This window comes from Gorilla gorilla, chromosome 7 (assembly GCF_029281585.2).
Source record: "Gorilla gorilla gorilla isolate KB3781 chromosome 7, NHGRI_mGorGor1-v2.1_pri, whole genome shotgun sequence".
Lineage (NCBI taxonomy): Eukaryota > Metazoa > Chordata > Mammalia > Primates > Hominidae > Gorilla > Gorilla gorilla.
This window is the reverse complement of record NC_073231.2, coordinates 78,604,823-78,624,848: the sequence shown is the minus strand read 5'-3', so window position 1 is coordinate 78,624,848 and position 20,026 is coordinate 78,604,823. Positions and strand designations below refer to the sequence as shown.

Genomic DNA, 20,026 nt, shown 5'->3' with positions numbered 1-20,026 from the left:
TGTTATGGAGATGGCTTCTTGTCTTAAACCTCCTGAACCCACCTCTGCTAGCTTACAACTTTGTTCTGCAGTTTCCTCACCTCTCTCAGCCTTCACAAAATTGAACAGAGTTGGGGGGGATTTGGTTTAAGGGAAGACCATTTAAACCTTTTTTTTTTTTTTTTGAGACTGAGTCTCGCTCTGTTGCCCAGGCTGGAGTGCAGTGGCGCAATCTCTGCTCACTGCAACCCCCACCTCCCAGGTTAAAGCGATTCTCCTGCCTCAGCCACCCATGTAGCTGGGATTATAGGCGCGCACCACCACACCCAGCTAATTTTTATATTTTTAGTAGAGACTGGGTTTTACCATGTAGGCCAAGCTGGTCTCGAACTCCTGACCTCAAGTGATCCTCCCACTTTGGCTTCCCAAAGTGCTGGGATTACAGGTGTGAGCCATGGCACCCAGCCCATTTAAACTTTCTCCATATCAGCATTAAGGCTGCTTAGCTTTTTTATTATTCGTGTGTTCACTGGAATAGCACTTCTAATTTCCTTCAAGAATTTTTCCTTTATGCCAGGCACGTTTGCTCACACCTGTAATCCCAGCACTTTGGGAGGCTGAGGTGGGCGGATCACGAGGTCAGGAGATCGAGACCATCCTGGCTAACACAGTGCAACCCCATCTCTACTAAAAATACAAAAAAAAAAAAAAACCCAAAAAGTTAGCTGAGCATGGTGGTGGGCACCTGTAGTTCCAGCTACTCAGGAGGCTGAGGCAGGAGAATGGCATGAACCCGGGAGGCGGAGGTTGCAGTGAGCCAAGATAGCGCCACTGCACTCCAGCCTGAGCGACAGAGTGAGACTCTGTCTCAAAAAAAAAATTTTTTTTCCTTTACATTCACAACTTGGCTGTTTGGCACAAGAGGCCTAGCTTTCAGCCTGTCGTGCCTTTCAACATGCCTTCCTCACTACACTTGATCATTTCTACCTTATGATTGAAAGTAAGAATCTTAGCAAGGACTTAGTGGGCATTGGTAGGGTTATTAATTGGCCTAATTTCAATGTTGTTGTGTCTCAGGCAATAGGGAGGCCCAAGGAGAGCGAGAGAGACTAGGGAATGGCCAGTCAGTGGTGAGTGAGAACACATACAACTTGTATCAATTAAGCTCACCATAAGTGGGTGCAGTTTGTAGCACTCCAAAACAAAGATCAGTAGTAACATTAAAGATCACTGATCACGGATCACCATAACAGCTATAATAATAATGAGAAAGTTTGCAATATTGCAAGAATTACCAAAATGTGACAAAGAGACATGACTTGAGTACGTGCTGCTGGAAAAATGGTGCCAATGGACTTGCTCGAAGCCGCGATGCCACAAACATTCAATTTGTAAAAAGTACAATATCTGCAAAAATCAATAAAGCAAATTACAATAAAATGAGGTCTGCCAGTACCAAAATGCCAGAATAGTAGTTTATTAGCATTACCATGGATATTGAGACCGCTGGGAATATCTCTGAGGTCCTCTGTGCCTGTGTCTGATAAAGGTCAGAATGGATAACATTGTGAACTGAGAAAGTGTATTTCAACTTAGAGTTCCCTGAAATTGTTTTCTCATTCATTGATTCAACAAATAGTTACTGATTATGCTGCATGCATAGTTCTGGGGGCTTGGGATATGTTAGTGAAGGAGATTTCTGCCCTCAGGGAGCTAATGTTCTCAAAGTCATTAGGGAGGCAGATAGCAAACACGTGACCACAGAGTATGTTAGCCGGTGAGAGGTGCTCTGTGGGCTGAGGGAGTTGCAAGTTTCCTTATGGTGGACAGGACAGGCCTAACAGAGGAAATGGCTATTGTGCAAAGATCTGGAGTTGGTGAGAGTTGGCTGTGAGGATGCCCGGCGGAGGAGCCTAGCAGTCAGAGGGACTGGCCAGGGCAGAGCTCCTGAGGCTGGGTGTCTTCGGCCTGCTCAAAGGACAGCAAGGAGGGCCGGATGGCTGGAGCAGAGTGAGCTGTGGGGACAAATGTGAGATGAGGTTAGAGAGGAAATGAGCAACCAAGGTCACGTGGGGCCTTGCAGGCTGGCGTGAGGACTTTACTCTGTGGGAAAGGGAGAGCAGGCTTTCCAGCAGAGTCACATTTGAGATGATCATCGGGCTGCGTTGCATGTAGGTAGCCAGGCACTTGGGGCCTGGGAGACTGCCTGGAAGGTCGCTGTGATCCTTTAGGTGAGAAGTGAGGGTGGCTTAGACCTGGGCGGCAGCCATGACGGAGTAAGAAGTGATCTTTCCTTGTCTTCTGCCCTTTCCTGTCTTTCCCTTGCTTTATTTATTAATCTTTAATGTGTTGAGCACTACTGTGGTGGCAGGCATAACGGTACATCTGTGAATATCTGGGTGGACAAAACTAACATTGTCTCTGTTTTCATAGAGCTTGTATTCTAGTGAGAAGCAGACAGACAATGGAAATGTCAATATGATGATGCTGTGCTGAGATGTCTGAATGCCTCAGAGTGCCCTGGGGTAAGGGGAGGGGACGGTCACTGCCTACTTTTGCACTGCCTACTTTTGGGTAGTCTGAGTGAGGAGGGAACATTTAACCTGAGAACCAAAGGATGGAAACACAGTCTAGTAACGTGAAGCATAAAAGTGGTGAGGCTGAAGGGAGCATTCGGTCATGGGGTATATGTTGAGGCCCTGACCTGCATCCGACTGTACAGGCAGGAGAGTTCTGTGTGTCCAGGCATGCAACAGCCTCTTGATGGGTCTGCTCACTTGCATGGCTGCTCTCCTCTGATGAACCCTACACACGGTAGTCAGAATGACCTTTTAAAAATGTTTGTTAGATCATGTCTTCCCACTGCACGTAAATCCAAATCAACAGCCTTCCTGCTTCTTCAACCTCCCTTCATGCCCTCCTTCCAGCTCCCTGGGCTCTACCACCACAGCCCCCATTGGGCTCCTGGACACACAGAACTCTCCTTGGACTGCGGTGGTGGCAGAGGGTATAGAGTGATAGGATTCGACATGTCAATGGTAGAATTGCCAGGGCTTGTTGATAGATGGTTATAAGAGTAAGAGAGGAGGCTGGGTGCAGTGGCTCACACCTGTAATCTCAGCAATTTGGGAGGCCGGGACTGGCAGATTACCTGAGATCAGGAGTTCCGGACCAGCCTGGCCAGGGTTTAGTAGAAACCCTGTCTCTACTAAAAATAGAAAAATTAGCTGGGTGTGGTGGTGGGCACCTGTAGTCCCAGCTACTCGGGAGACTGAGGCAGGAGAATCGCTTGAGCCCAGGAAGCGGAGGTTGCAGTGAGCCGAGATTGTGCCATTGCACTCCAGCCTGGGTGACAGAGACTCAGTCTCAAAAAAAAAAAAAAAAAAATAAGAGAAGGATTCAGATATTAACACAGAATTAAGCTTGCACCTCTGGCTTGAGCGTTTTGAGATGGGATCTCCTGTCACCCAGGCTGGACTGCAGTGGTGCAACCCACAAGGCTCACCGCAGCCTTCACTTCTGGGCCCAAGTGATCCTCCCACTTCAGCCTCTGGAGTAGCTAGGACCACAGGCATGCACCACCACGTCTGTCTAATTTTATTTGTAGAGACGGGGGTCTCACTATGTTGCTCTGACTGGTCTCAAACTCCTGGACTCAAGTGATCCTCCTGCCTCGGACTCCCAAAGTGCTGGGATGATAGGTGTGAGCCACCACACTGTCCTCGCTTGAGCATTTAAATGGATGGATGGTGGTTCCTTTTACTGAGAGTCAAACGGCCTTTAATAAAAAGAAGGGAGCTATTTCTGCCAGCAAAGTAAAGGCCTTGGCGGGGGAGAAGTGGTTTAGGAAAACTAGGTTGTCACCTGGGAGGTGCACAGGAATGTCAGAAGAGAATGAATGTTTAAGACAGTTCAGAGAAGCTGGGGGCACAAGCCACTCAAGCAGCACCCAAGGATCACCTGCCAGCAGGGTGCCCTCTTGGTGTCTATGATCATTAATCCATCTAGAATGAAACTGGTCAATGTGGTGTCCCTCAGCCAAGCTCTCTTCCTTGTTCCCTTTTCTTGTTTCCTGTCTTCCAGTGATCCATAACTTGGAAATGAAATATATACTTTTATTACCTGTTGAATATAATCCTTATATTTCCTTATTTCAAAGTGGTAAACTTATCATTGGTATGGTGAATTACATATAATTTATTTATTCATTTATTTTTTTTTAATTTTTGAGATGGAGTCTCACTCTGTCACCCAGGCTGGAGTGCAATGGCATGATCTCAGCTCACTGCAACTTCTGCCTTCCAGGTTCAAGCGATTCTCCTGTCTCAGCCTCCCAAGTAGCTGGGACTACAGGTGCGTGCCACCACACCTGGCTAATTTTTGTATTTTAGTAGAGACGGGGTTTCACTATGTTGGCCAGGCTGGTCTCAAACTCCTGACCTTGTGATCTGCCCACCTTGGCCTCCCAAAATGCTGGGATTACAGGTGTGAGCCACTGCGCCCAGCCGAATTACATATAATTTAAAACAAAATTTGTTGCATTGAACTGAATGTTGAATTTTTCTTTGTAAAACATCTCCATGACTAAATTTTCACTGTGGTCTGCAAATTAATTTATTTGCTTAATAGAAAAATAATTTTCAGCACTGGGCATGGTGGTTCACACCTGTAATCCCAGCACTTTGGAAGGCTGAGCCTGGGAGTTTTCGACCAGCCTGGGCAACACAGCCAGACCATGTATCTACAAACTTTTTTTTTTTTAATTAGCCAGGTGTGGTGGCACACATCTATAGTCCCAGCTACTTGGGAGGCTGAGACAGGAGGATCACTGGAGCCCAGGAATTCGAGGCTGCAGTCAGCTATGATTGTAACACTGCACTCCAACCTGGGCAACAGAGTGAGACCCTGTCTCTGACCAAAAAACAAACACACAAACAAAATAAAAAACCTAACAAAATTAATTAGAAATGTGATGAGATATTGGATGTCCATTAGTGATAATGAAAGCCATTGCAACGATTATACTGAATGCTCTTTCAGGAGTTCTGAAAGCAAACAACTGTTAAAGAAACAGAAAAATAACACCTTTAAAATGTTTTAGATATGTTGCTTTTATTCAAAAGAATAAAATGCTTGACAAACTCTTTAATCACAAGGTTTGAACCAAACCACCAGTCTTCTACAACAACTCTGTGAGGTAGGTATCTGCACAGCCACAAGGGATCCACATAGTCCTTTCTTCCCTTGTACCTCTCAAACACTGAGAATTGTAGTAGTTGAAACCACTGTTCTAGTGGGCAGTTAGAACAGTTGTTTTCCCCATCTTGTTCCCCACAGAGCTGCCCAAGTTATTATCTGCTCCTGGGGTTGGACCATCTGTTTTATGACAGTTATGATATTGTTGTTTAAAAAAAATCCAAATTGTTACTTTGATTTATATGATCTAACTCTGAATCACGGAAGTATTACTATGATGTTCAAAACTCTGATTGACTCTATTTGCTTTAAAAACTCTCAGATCCCTTCTGCATTTATCATCAGAGATCGGTAAAGATGACAATAAGCAGGTCTAAAGTTCTGAGATGTTAGCACATACCCTTTTCACAATTTAGGAAGCTTTAAGATCATTTAGTATTTTTTTATGTTACAAAATTTGGTACAATACACCTCTTTCAGGAAAGTCTTAGTAGTAACTCCAAATATTATAATTATTGTAACCAGAATTGTGACACTTGGAGCAGAACGCATGCACACAAAATAAAATCCTGTCAAAAAATGACATCACCATTCCCCCACACCAAATGTGTAATTGGTAGGAAATGCATTTCCAGTCTGGTACATGGCAGTGTGACAAACTCCTACTCACTCGCTTTTCAAGTTGGTGACTGCAGCTGAAATGTTTTTCTGTGATGTATGCCACCCTTTTACCTATTTGATTTGGAAGTGTAGAATTCGGATTCATGTCATCTCCACAGACCTTTCCTCTTAGGAGTGCCTAAGCTGTCTTACTCTGATGGAGGTATAATGTAGCACGAAAGACTTCCAAAGAACCAGTTTCTCTCTTGCTGTTCCTCTTAACAACTTTCACGTCTATCTAAACATTCTATGCAGGAGTCCTACTAAGAAATTTTGGTTTAATGCCACTTTGATCAGTTATTTGTTGTATGACTTCATTCAAAAACACTTTCATCAATAGCATGGGGATTGTATCTATGAAAGGGAGGTTGGTGTCCTGCGTTCCTCACAAAATTATCCAAAGGATAAAATGAAAAGTATGTGAGAAACCTGCTTTAATTATAATGTGCTATGTTTAAGCATTATTGTTTTTCTCTATGACAAGCAACAGCTCTGTCCTAGGTCCAAATTAGAAAAACACATATTGATATTTCATTCAGAATCTCATTAATTGGTAGCTGATCTGATTAGCTAGAGAGAATGTGACAGATTTTCTCCTTATCTCCCAGTCTGCATATAGTGAAGCTCACTAATAAATTAATGGATGATATTAATAGCAGTGATCTCAGATGACAATGCTAACACTGACTCCTGGGCATCCCCTCACATCCTGCTGTCATACATTCACTAATGAGCAACACCAGCTGAAGTGAGTAAGATCTCCCAGTACCATGTGGTACTGAGTCTTCTCAGATACATTCACTTGTTTGGCTCAAGACATGAATCTGAGCTGTGTGCTGCCATCCTGAGACAGTATTATAAAAATTTCTGACAACAGAAAACTAACCAAATTTGTCCAATCTGTTGCTATAGCTAACCAGTAATTTCTTTTGTCAAATGTAAATACCGTTCCCAGTACCTTCCTATTGGCTTGATGCTCAAAGACACGAAGATTCACCTTCCTCAGAGATGCATCAGGCTACTCTGTATTTGCAGCATCGCCCAGGTTCCTAAAACAATCTTCCCTTTACAAATTACTTTTATATCTACTACAAAAGGATGAGCTCTTGTTTAAATGTCTAACTGTGAACATCAAGTGTGCTGACTGGAGATAAATGTTTTTCATCTTTTTTTTTTTTTTTTTTTTTTTTGAGAGGGAGTCTCACTCTTGCCCAGGCTGGAGTGCAGTGGCGCAATCCACCTCCTGGGTTCACGCCATTCTTCTGCCTCAGCCTCCCGAGTGGCTGGGACTACAGGCGCCTGCCACCACGCCTGGCTAATTTTTTGTATTTTTAGTAGAGACGGGGTTTCACCATGTTAGCCAGGATGGTCCTGATCTCCTGACCTTGCGATCTACCCGCCTCAGCCTCCCAAAGTGCTAGGATTACAGGCGTGAGCCACCCCGCCCGGCCATGTTTTTCATCTTAATTCTTCTATTGATTAAAATGTGTTCTGTAAACTAGAATATGATATCGAAGTATGAAGTTCAAGTTTCTTCTTTCAGTTTCAGCTGATAACAAATAATTAATTATACCAGAATGAAAAAGCAGAACTGCTCCAAATGCACAAAACTTAGCTAGCACTAAAAGAAATACTGAATTTTCCCCAATAGTATATAATATTTTATTGTAACAAAAATATTTAGATGAGTTTCACAGCTATATATTATCATATAGGTACCTGCTGAGAAGGATAAGATGGATAAACTGACATTTAACAATATTTTACTATACATCTAATTAATCTAAGTAATTCTGGGGAAAAGAAAAATATATAAAAGCATCCCTTTTTATATAATTCCACATTTTTTCCAGACAACATAGAATCAAGATACAACTGTAGATCATTATAATTCTAAACTTAATATTAGAACTTCAAACATGAAAATTCCAGTTATACCTAGGTATTTGTCAAATGATAATCAAATGTTTGTCTTACAGTGGTTTTATATTTGTGAGATAATACTCCATTGCTTCATTGCTTTATACTGCCATGGGTCCTTCTGTTTGATGTTCTACATTAGCTCAGATATCCTAGTAAACTCAGTTTTGTTTTCTTTTTCATCTAGTTAGCCTTTGGGTTATCACTTCTCGATACATAATAGAGATGTAGATAAGCAATAAAAAGATGACAAAGAAATCATCTAGAAAGCCTAGAATTCCAAACAAGGCTTCAGGTACAAAATCTAGAGGTGATATAAGATAGAAAAAAGCTCCCATTAAACAAAGTATTATCCTGATGCGAAACATCCAGAAAAGGCCCCCGACTGAAAACATTTCCCTGAATGCATGCCTCAGTAAAGTGGGTAGATCCATAATTCTCTCCATAATCTGGTAGAGGGAAAAACAAGTATTATGATTCAGCACCTAATGTGTCAGATTTCAAAATAATATAATTTTCTTACTATATGTAAACATTGTTAAGATGAATTAAGGAGTTACACATTGATTGAACATCATATTTTCTAATTATGTGTTGTATTTAAAAATAGCTCTTTGGATACTAGTTCTTACAGAATAGATCTTATTGCAGATAACTGAAAGGCAAATAAAGTGTCATCAAGCTTAAAATATGGGATATAGTAATGCAAAACTCAAGTAACATCTGATTTGAGTTAGTAAAATAAACCAAAGAATCTAGTGCGCAGGATTAGAGTCTGAGACTTGAGCTTAAGTCTCAGCTTTAAAGTCAGACAGATCTGGGTTTGAATTCAAAATCAATCACTTACTAGCCAGGTGATCTTAGGAACAGTTGCTTAACCTACTAGAGATAATTCAACAACTAACTGTGTATTTATGTGCAAGGACTGTTAAGAACGAAAAGGTTCCCTGGCAAGCGGACTAAAAATTCAAAAGAAAAAAATAACTAAAAGAGATACTGTGTATGAAAGACCTTTATAACTTGCCAGACAATATAGAAGTGATTATACATTAAAGACACAGGAACTTTGATGGCTTAAATAGTTTAAGAATAGCAGTGAAACTGATTCCTTCTGGTGAATCACTTCCTCTGGTCATTTCTCTGCTATGTTTAACAATCTGTGTAACAGTCATACACCCAAACTCTAGATAGGCGTTTTATGTAACAAGTGCCAAATAAGTTGAGAGGGAGATGGAGACAAAAACGCAAAGAACTGAGCAAGTGAGGAGAAAATAGTTTTTGAAACCCCCAGACTAAGAGAAAATCATCTTGTGACTCCTTTTGGAACAATGGTCACCGAAGTACAAGAATGGTTGTTTCATAATCACTTCCTATGTTCTGTGGAAGAACTAATATCTAAAGCAAAACAGCCTTACAGCTTTCACAAAGTTTATAGTAAATGACTTTAGATACTCTAACAAACAGCCAGCATGTCTTTTGAATACCCTTCTGTCCTTTTTCAGAGCTATTTTGTTCACTTGTAATATAGTATCATCATTTATACAAAATCTTTAATAATTAGACCAGAAATAATGAAATGGTTTAGTAAGAAATGTTTCTGCATAAACTTACTCCAACTTTGAAAGAGGCAGAATATTAAAGAGCTAAATGCCTTTTTTATATTATAATTTCATCACATACCAGGCTTTCTTACTCATTAAATATCTGACACAAAAAATAATAATTGAGTAATAGTATGCTTCACATTTTAAAAATAATGAAGGAAAAATTCTAAAGGCCGGATGCAGTGGCTCACACTGGTAATCCCTGCACTTTGGGAGGCCAAGGTGAGCAGATCGCTTGAAGCCAAGAGTTTTGAGATCAGCCTGGAAAACAGGGTGAAACCCCGTCTCTACTAAAAATACAAAAATTAGCTGGGCATGGTGGCACACACCTGTAATCCCAGCTAGTCAGGTGGCTGAAATATGAGAATTGTTTGAACCCAGGAGACAGAGGTTGCAGTGAGCCGAGATCGCGCCACTGCATTCTGGCCTGGGCGACAGAGCGAGACTCTGTCTCAAAAAGAAAAGAAATGAAAAGAAAAATGTTAAATGACTTTATTAAAGTTTAGTGGTAGCTCTTAAATTTGAAACAGGTTGCATTTTTAAAGAACCATCCTACTGATGTCACCGGAGGATATGTAAAAAAAAAATTGCTGGGTCAAAATTGCAGAAGAGGCTCCCAAATAATTATGGAGGACAACATGATTGGATTAAGTTTTTTTTTTCCTGCTCAATGAAAAATGGGTAAATCTACCCATTATCATCCATAACAGTTGAAATCTATGCCCTGAAATGTACACGACCTCACAGAACAAGGAACAATGGAGCATGAGCACATGTCTGTTTAACACTGAAGCATCTGAATAGCTTAATATATTCGGCTGGGAGCAGCAGTATCAATTCTTATCTTAACAGTAATTCATTTATTCAACACACATTAAGGCACCAAATTTGGCACTGTTGTAAACTTGGCAGTGGTAAATAAATAAAAATGGTCCTTACCCTTATGAAGCTTTTAGTTTACTGAGAGAAAGATAACGAACAAGAATTGAGTGCTGTCTATGATAAACGCCATGAAGGAAAGGTACAGAGGGCAGCCACAGAGCAAGGAAAACTTCTCCAAGGAGGGTCTACTTAAGATAGTTGTCATTTAAAGACTGGGAAATCACCATAAGAGCAGAAGGACAAGCATTCCATGCAGAGGAAGTGTCAGGTGTGACAGCCTTAAGGTGGAAGGAGTTTGTGTGTGTGCTGAGAGCATAGAGCAGGGTGGCTGCAGGGTGGTGATTGAGGCGGTTAACAGAAATTTGGAGAGGGAGGGAGGACCAGATCATGTGGCGCCTTGTAAGCCACAGTAAGGAGTTGGAACATTCAAAGACATTGGGCCACAAGTGGTGGCTCATGCCTGTAATCCCACCACTTTGGGAGGCCGAGGTGGGAGGACCACTTGAGCCCAGGAGTTTGAGACCAGCCTGGCCAACATGGCAAAACCCCATCTCTACAAAAAATATAAAAATTAGCCGGGTTGTGGTGGCATGCACCTGTAGTCCCATCTACTTGGGAGGCTGAGGTGGGAGGATGGCTTGAGCCCAAGAGGCAAACGTTGCAGCGAGCCAAGATTGCACCACCGCACTTGAGCCTGTCTCAAAACAAACAAACAAAATAGAAGTTTTCAAACACAAGAGCATCATGGTCTCATTTATGTCTAGAAAACATGTATCAGGCTGCTGTGGCAGGGAAAAAAGTAGAAGTGAGGAGGCCACTGTGGTTGCCGTGAGCAGAGATGACAGGGCTGGACCAGCACAATGTCTACAGTGATTGAAAGAAATGGACACAGGCTGGGCACGGTGGCTCACACCTGTAATCCCAGCACTTTGGGAGGCTGAGGGGGTGGATTGCTTGAGCCCAGGAGTTCAAGGCCAGCCTGGGCAGCATGGCAAAACCCAGTCTCTATAAAAAATTAGCCAGGTGTGGTGATGCACCCCTGTGGTCCCAGCTACTTGGGAGGCTGAGGCGGCAGGATGGCCTGAGCTTGGAAGGTTGAGGCTGCAGTGAGCCGTGATCACACCACTGCACTCCAGCCTGGGAAAGAGTGAGAATCTGTCTCAAACAACAACAACAACAACAACAACAACAACAACAACAACAACAACAACACAGCCAAGACATTTTTGTTCTTTTTGAGACAGGGTCTCACTCGATCACCCAGGCTGGAGTGCAGTGACGTGATCCTGGCTCATTGCAACCTCTGCCTCCCGGGCTCAAGCAGTCCTCCCACCTCAGCCTCCCAAGTAGCTGAAACTACAGGTGCACACCACCATGCCTGACTAATTTTTGTATTTTTTGGTAGAGACAAGGTCTTGCTAAGTTGCCCAGGCTGGTCTCAAACTCCTGAGCTCAAGTGATCTGCCTGCCTCAGTCTCCCAAAGTGCCAGGATTACAGGCATGAGCCACTGTGCCCAGCCAGCAAGAATATGTTGATGCAGTAAAAATAATAGGACACCCCAAAAATAGAAAGAAAAGATAGGATTACTTATAGACCAGATGAGAGGAATGAAGAAGAGGAGGAAATCAAAACTGAGAAAAGAACAGACTATGTCAAGGAGGGAATCAGCTCAATACTCCACGTGTTAAGTTAGGGATGTCTGTGGAGCACCCACGCTGAAATGGAAGTGAAGCAGTTGGATCTACAGAGTCTGGAGCTCAGAGGAGAGGTCTGGGCTGTCCATATAAATTTGGATTTAGTACATTCTAGTTTTTGAAGTACTTATTCAGTTTTACATTTCTAAGAATGTGTTAGATTTTGATAAAACAAGAATGAGTCAGTAAAATGTGCTAGTTTTTGATTTATCAAATACTTCTAGGGTAAGGGGAAGAAAGGTTATCTGTACAGTGTTCTGCTTTTAAATAGCTAAGATGACATATAAACATATCCCTCCAAACTTTTTTTTTTTTTGAGACGGAGTCTCACTCTGTTGCCCAGGCTGGAGTGCAGTGGCGTGATCTCAGCTCACTGCAACCTCTGCCTCCTGGGTTCAAGTGATTCTCCTGCCTCAGCCTTCCAAGTAGCTGGGACTACAGGCACAAACCACCATACCCAGCTAATTTTTGTATTTTTAGTAGAGACGGGGTTTCACCATGTTGATCAGGCTGGTCTCAAACTCCCGACCTCAAATGATCTGCCCACCTCAGCCTCCCAAAGTGCTGGGATTACAGGTGTGAGCCACTGTGCCCGGCCTAAACCTGGAATTTTTTGGAGTTTCACTCTCGTCGCCCAGGCTGGAGTGCAGTGGCGTGATATAGGCTCACTGCAACCTCTGTCTGCCGGGTACAAGTGATTCTCCAGCTTCTCAGTCTCCCGAGTAGCTAGGATTACAGGTGCCTGCCACCACACTCAGCTAATTTTTGTATTTTTAGTAGAGACAGGGTTTCACCATGTTGGCCAGGCTGGTCTCGAACTGCTGACCTCAGGTGATCCACCCGCCTCGGCCTCCCAAAGTGCTGAGATTACAGGCGTGAGCCACCGCCCCCAGCCAACCTGGAATTTTTTAAAGGGAACATTTCAAACGGGGCTAGGGCAAATAGAATAAACCACAACTGTGAAACTTAAAGTTTTCAGTTGTAACTTTTCTCAAAAGACAAATGGTGTTTTAGTATCACATAGAAGTAAATAATTTTCTATTTCCCTCTAATTTTTTCTATTGCTTTTCTGCTAGTTTCTCTTTCATAAAAACTTTTATATTGCTGTTTGTTTTTTAAGAAAGAAAATTGTAGTCCTTGGGAAAGGTGTAATGTAGTGATTGGCAGCAATGAAGGTAAAAACTTGACCCAACACATATAATGAGATTTTTTTTTTCTTTTTCTTTTCTTGTTTTTTGAGGAAGGGTCTCACTGCCACCCAGGTGGGAGTGCAGTAGTGCGATCATGGCTCACTATAGCCTCAACCTCCTGGGCTCAGGTGATCCTCCCATTTCAGCCTCCCAAGAAGCAGAGACTACAGGCATGTGCCAACACTCTTGTCCAATTTTTTGGTATTTTTTCTAGAGATGGGGTTTCATCATGTTTCCCAGGCTGGTCTCAAACTCCTGGGCTCAAGTGATCCACCTGCCTTGGCCTCCCAAAGTGCTAGGATTACGGGCATTAGCCACTGTGCCTGGCCAAGATTTCTCATAGTCAAAGAATACTTGTTGGTAAACCTCACTTTACAAAAGAGAAGAAATGTATCTTCCTCTAACTTTGAACGTGCTTTAGCATTACTTACAGATCTGGGTTGCCCTGAGAATCTCCGGTTATAATCATTAATATCCTGATGCAATCTCACAACATCCTGAGACTGATCATCTTCACCAAATACTGTTAGGAGTAAGGTTACCTGTATATTACAGAAAAAAAAATTATTTCAACTTTCTGCATCATTATGTTTTTTTCATTTTGTGTTATTATTCAATAGAATGATAAAGGCTTCTATATTTATATTTCACTCATTTTTAAATAAAGGCAACCTGGGGGAGGGGAGTAAGTAACTGCTTTGCAATAAAATCCAATGCAACATAGAATTTGAACTCCTATAAAATAGACACCATATCCAACTACTGGCCTAATATTTTCCTGTCCACACCAGGGATAAATTCCGTAGTTCTCTTATTTGGGCTAACAGATATTTGAAGATAAAAGAAGGATGAGGAAACATTCAGGAGGAAAGTGACATAAAATATATAACTGTCACTTTAAGACAGAAAAATTATGGTTTTCTTTTTCAGTATTAAAATAATGATTGGTTATTCTTACTGGTATTTGAAAGATTTTTGAATGCTACCAACCATAATATAAAGATTATGTTATTGCAGGGACCAGCTCTCAAACACCAATTCCTACTATAATAAAAAAAAGAAATTTTTGATACTATCATATAACATAATACATTTAACCCTGCTTCCTTCATGGTTGTGGTAACAAGGATATACAAATGTCCCAGGACCATACTGGGGTAATCTGACGGTGACAGTACCTTGAAAAATAAATACACTTTAGGACGTAGCACCCTTATAGAAAATGGTCACTAATGATTGTATGATGACATAAAAACGGGAAGGAGTGGTGGCCGATTTAGTTTTAAATCATTTAGTTGTTGTTTTGTCCTTCCTCAGTTCAGCTGTAAAACCAAGGCTTCCCACTGTTTAGATGCTTTCCAAACAGCTAAAAGAAGGCGTGACTAAGCACAGAAGGTGGTGAGAACAGCAGGTGCAGCCATCACTTCCTTCACAAATTTGTTAATAAAAATGCATTCTTTCAATACACATTAATGGAACACCTATGGCGGGCCAGGCACTCTGCTTAGTGCTAGGTATGCCAAAAAAATGAAGTCAAAAGCCTGCTCCAGGGTGACTACAACACCCACAAGGAAAGGGGAGGAAGACCTGGCCGACAGCCTTACATGGTCCTGGGGCAGGTGCAAGAATGCTGCTGTGAGAGCGAGGATCTCTTCTGCCTGGGGTGGTCAGAAAGCCTGATACTGAGCCAAACCTGGAAATGGTGGTAGGACTGTGGCTGGTGTGCACGCATTCAAGGGGAGAAGTGGTGAATGTGTTCCAGTCAGAGGCGGCAGCCTGTGTATTGCTATTTCCATGACCATTTACTGAAGGGGCTACTGAAAACAGGAGGTAGAACAAGCATTTGCCATCTGTCTTGCCTCCAGGATGAATTACTCTTATCTTAGGGAACCAAGACCTATTATATTAAGACAACTTTATCTCGACCTTCTGAGCCTCTAGTCAATTTATGGATGGTACACAGGATACCACCGGCTACTGTACACATGCCCTATGAAAAGCCATGGGCAGAACCAAGAAGAGGGAGGGCCTGGAACTATTTTTTTAATGTAAGACCTACTCCCTGGTTTGGATGTTGCTGACTGAGAGCAAAAGATGCCAAGAAGTAGTACTGGCAAATAAGCTTCAATTTAAAAAAAAAAATTTTTTTTTGAGATAGTCTCGCTCTGTCTCCAGGCTGGAATGCAGTGACACCACCTCGGCTCACTGCAACCTCCACCTCCCAGGTTCAAGTGATTTTTCTGCCTCAGCCTCCCGAGTAGCTGGGACTACAGGTGTGCGCCACCATGCACAGCTAATTTTTGTATTTTTAGTACAGACTGGGTTTCACCATGTTGGCCAAGATGGTCTTGATCTCTTGACCTTGTGATCTGTCTGCCTCAGCCTCCCAAAGTGCTAGGATTACAGGCGTGAGCCACCATGCCCGGCCATAAGCTTCAATGTTGACTGCCTTGTGTCACGCATCAAATCAGCCAGAGAGGCATACAGAAACATCAGTTTTCCTCCTGACCATGTGGCCACAAGTAAAATATGAAAGAGGCAGAATTTGGGAATGTGTAAGCAAGAATGGTAAGAAAATGACTTGGACCTCCCTCTTTGCACCAAAATAAGAGGGCAGTTGAGGGGAAACAGACAGCTACAATAAAGGCGGAAGGAGAGAGAGAGAGAGTGTGTGTGTGTGTGTGTGAACATTCCACCCACGGGTAAGTGGAGGAATACTTTTTTTTTTTAGTGTGTGTGAACATTCCACCCATGGGTAAGTGGAGGAATACTTTTTTTTTTAGTGATGTAATCTCGTTCTATTGCCCAAGCTGGAGTGCAGTCCCATGATCATAGCTCATTGCAGCCTCAACCTCCTGAGCTCAAGCAATCCCCCCACCTCAGCCTCCCAAGTATCTGGGACTACAGGTATACACCACCACACCTGGCTAATTTCATTTTTTAAATTTTTTTGTAGAGATTTTGTTGCCCAAGCTGGTATCGAACTCCCGGCTTCAAGTGATCCTCCTGCTTTGGCCTCCCAAAGTGCTGGGATTACAGACATGAGCTACTGCGCCCACCCTGTATTTTTATTTTAAATGAAAAATAAATATAAAGGAAATTATGAAAAACAGTGTACAACTGACACAATGTCCTATTTTGTCATACTTAAAAACTGAGAATGTTGGTTTCTCAGAATTGTTCAGTATTTCATTTCTCCAGTTTATCAAAGAAATGGAGAGAATTTGGCATGTCTCATCTGCAGTGACATTTCAGTCTCACGTTCATGCTTACTTACTGCCTCCCTCCTCAGGTGGCTTCGATGCTAACTGTCATGGTCTAAGCTGTTCTGGACAATGCAATGTGGCCATGTCTCTAAAAGGAACGAAACATTAAAAAAAAATCATTATATACCATTTAAAGCTATCTGGGTCCTCACTGGAAAAAGACAGATTAAATATAAATTGAAAAGGAAAAAAATTATTTTTTCAAAACAAGTATATGTAGAGGATATATGCTCAAGCCTGATTGTCTTTCACTACAACTGTAGGATTTCAAATAGGATTCCCTTTTGTAGTGGTATCTCAGTGACAGTTTTAAAAAAATAATCGTGGGCCAGGTACAGTTTAAAAAAAAAAATCGTGGGCTGGGCGTGGTATCTCATGCCTGTAATCCCAGCACCTTTGGAGGCTGAGGCAGGAGGATTGCTTGCATTCAGGAGTTTCAGACCAGCCTGGAGAATGCAGGGAGACCTCATCTTTACTAAAAATAAAAAAATTAGCCAGGCATGGTGGCACATGCCTATAGTCCCAGCTACTCAGGAGGCTAAGGTGGAAGGATTGCTTGGGCCCAGGAGGTCGAGGCTGCAGGAAGCTACGATCATGCCACTGCACTGCAAGACCTTTTTTCAAAAAAAATAAAAATAAATAAAAATAATAATAATAATATACAGTGACATCAAAGAAGATTTGGATAAATGAAGTTCTGCTAAAAAGACAATAATAATTCCAAATGTAGATACAAAAACTATAAAAATGTACAAAATAAACTAGCATAAATGATACTTTCTGCACACAAAACATTACCGTTTGTCTACAGATTGGACAACTGATTGCCCCAAGCCATGAACCATATCGCCAGTAAGCAATAATGCAGGCACCTAATAGACAAAACAAAACAAACACATAACCCATTAATATTGATGTTTTAAAGTCCACATATCCTCAGAAAGATTCAACTATTTGAAATATTTTAACAGTACCACCTTATTTAAAAATACTTTTTACTTCATCCAGCCAACCCTTCAGGCAAATTCAAATCTAGTAAGAACTCCTAGCCATTAAAAATTTTTTTATTTAAATTCCAAGTTAAGGCCGGGCACAGTGGCTCACGCCTGTTATCCCAGCACTTTGGGAAGCCAAGCTGGGTGGATCACTTGAGATCAGGAGTTTGAGACCAGGGTGGCCAATATGGTGAAACCCCGTCTCTACTAAAAAATACAAAAATTAGCCAGGTGCAGTGGCACACGCCTGTAATCCCAGCTACTTGGGAGGCTGAGGCAGGAGAATCACTTGAACCTGGGAAGTGGAGGTTGCAATGAGCTGAGATCATGTCACTGCACTCCAGCCTGGGCAACAAAGCAAGACTCTGTCTCAAAAAAAAACCTCCAAGTTAAGCTACAGTTGTACACTATCAAAAGCAAGTATATATTAACTGCCTTAATACTATGAAGCTTCATACAAAACATTATATTTCCTATGTGATATAAATAAAACAATAATTAAACATCATTGTAAATATAACAACCAACAAATCAGAGCATAAATTTTCTGTTCTAAATTTGATATGTTACAAAACACAACTTTTAAAAGAGTTTAGAAAACCAAATTATCAATGTATTAACTAATAGTAATAAGGTATTAGTACAAGTGGCCAGGCGCGGTGGCTCACACCTGTAATCCCAGCACTATGGGTGGTTGAGGCAGGTGGATCACGAGGTCAGGAGTTCGAGACCAGCCTGGCCAACATAGTAAAACCCCATCTCTACAAAAATACAAAAAAATTAGCCGGGGGTGGTGGTGGGTGCTACTTGGGAGGCTACTTGGGAGCTACTTGGGAGGCTGAGGCAAGGAGATCCCAGCTACTTGGGAGGCTGAGGCAAGGAGAATCGCTTCAATCTGGGAGGCGGAGGTTGCAGCGAGCTGAGATTATGCCACTGCACTATAGCCGGCTGACAGTGCGAGACTCCGTCTCAGAAAAAAAAAAACTAGTACAAGCAAGGAATCAAAGGACACAAAAAGATTATATGCTCTGCCCTAATGAAGTTTAGAATCCAGTTCAAGAATTGAATCAACTCTTGCACTAGATGGATTGGATTTTTCTGCTTGAAGGTATTCATGAGCAGCAAGCCAGCCGAAGATGGGCAACACAGCCTAAAGGAAGAGTCTGGCGACCTCAAGAAGGCACAGGTGTGCCAAGTGTATAAGCACCAAACTTCAGGCCAATAAGAGGTGAAGGAATAGTTTTGAATACTGTCTGGGATTTAAGGGGGCAATCCACTTTCTTTTTTGTAGGACACCTGCATCTTCAACTATCCAGGTCCCACTGTGAATCTGAACTAAGTGCTAAGTGCTGATCTAGGTGTCCCTTCTCCCTCCAGGAACCTCTGTGTATTCTTGCTCTTGCCTCAGCAACCTGGCTTAGCCCTCATGTGTTCCTTATTCCTCCAGATCAAATAAGTGTTCAGAATGCAGAACAAGCAATGGCAATCCAATTGAGGAGACCAAGATGACATACTCAAATCAATGTAGAAGGCAAATCTTCAACTGTGTAATATTAACTTGAAATACAAAAAAGGGCCAGTCACAGTGGCTCACGCCTGTAATCCCAGCACTTTGGGAGGCCGAGGCAGGCGGATCACCTGAGGTTGGGAGTTCGAGACCAGCCTGATCAACATGGAGAAACCCTGTCTCTACTAAAAATACAAAATTAGCCAGGCTTGGTGGTGCATGCCTGTAATCCCAGCTACTTGGGAGGTTGATGCAGGAGAATTGCTTGAACCTGGGAGGTGGAGGTTGCAGTGAGCCAAGATTGCGCCACTGCACTCCAGCCTGGGCAATAAGAGCGAAACTCTGTCTCAAAAAAAAAAAAAAAAAAAAAGGCCGGGCGCAGTGGCTCATACCTGTAATCCCAGCACTTTAGGAGGCCAAGGCGTGTGGATCACGAGGTCAGGAGATCAAGACCATCATGGCTAACATGGTGAAACCCCATTTCCCCTAAAAAATACAAAAAATTAGCCACGTGCGGTGGCAGGCGCCTGTAGTCCCAGCTACTCAGGAGGCTGAGGCAGGAGAATGGTGTGAACCCGGGAGGCGGAGCTTGCAGTGAGCCGAGATCGTGCCACTGCACTCCAGCCTGGGCGACAGAGCAAGACTCCATCTCAAAAAAAAAAAAAAAAAAAGAAAAAGAAATACAAAAAAGGAGTGCAGAGAAGTATGCATTAGAAACTAACCTGTAGAAAAGAAAGGATTTGAACTGAACTTCATAGGAAAGATGAGATTTAGATAGGCAGAAAACAGGAGGGAGGACACTTCAGGTTTTAAGAACAGCAAGGGCAAATGTCGGAAAGGAGTGTCACGTGGATTAGGTTCAAGAGGAGAGACGTATCTGCCTTCTCTGATGCCCGTTTAATTTTCCCTGCCCAATCTTTCATAACTTTCCTGGTGATTAGCATTTCCAATAGAAAATTAAAAGATAAAAACTGAAATAAGCATTTTATACTTTGTTAGCTACTTAAGTGAAAACCTTAAAGAAGAGACTGGAATGAGTAGATGAAGCAATGATGAGATTGGATTACTGAAAGAGCACAAGGTACAGAAAACCCTGCCATTACATGGTATGGGTTCCAAATATGCCATCTTC

The 20,026-nt window shown here is 42.2% G+C and overlaps 1 protein-coding gene and 1 long non-coding RNA gene across 7 annotated transcripts in view; one reads left to right on the top strand and one right to left on the bottom strand.

Moving 5' to 3' along the window:
* Nucleotides 1-20,026, top strand: part of LOC109028056 (uncharacterized) — a 33,318-nt gene that overhangs the window by 4,934 nt on the left and 8,358 nt on the right. The gene's annotated exons all lie outside the window — the stretch shown is intronic.
* Nucleotides 7,484-20,026, bottom strand: part of RNF170 (ring finger protein 170) — a 42,547-nt gene continuing 30,004 nt past the window's right edge. For 4 of the 6 annotated variants that reach the window (XM_063709304.1, XM_004046966.4, XM_055349174.2 and 1 more), the window contains 3 exons: nucleotides 17,191-17,264; nucleotides 13,558-13,668; nucleotides 7,484-8,204 (listed from right to left, as the gene is read on the bottom strand). In XM_063709304.1, the coding sequence (XP_063565374.1) occupies nucleotides 7,935-8,204; nucleotides 13,558-13,668; nucleotides 17,191-17,264 (455 nt within the window). In that variant the 3' untranslated portion in view covers nucleotides 7,484-7,934. The other 2 variants (XM_055349175.2, XM_055349176.2) reach the window with 2 other exon arrangements.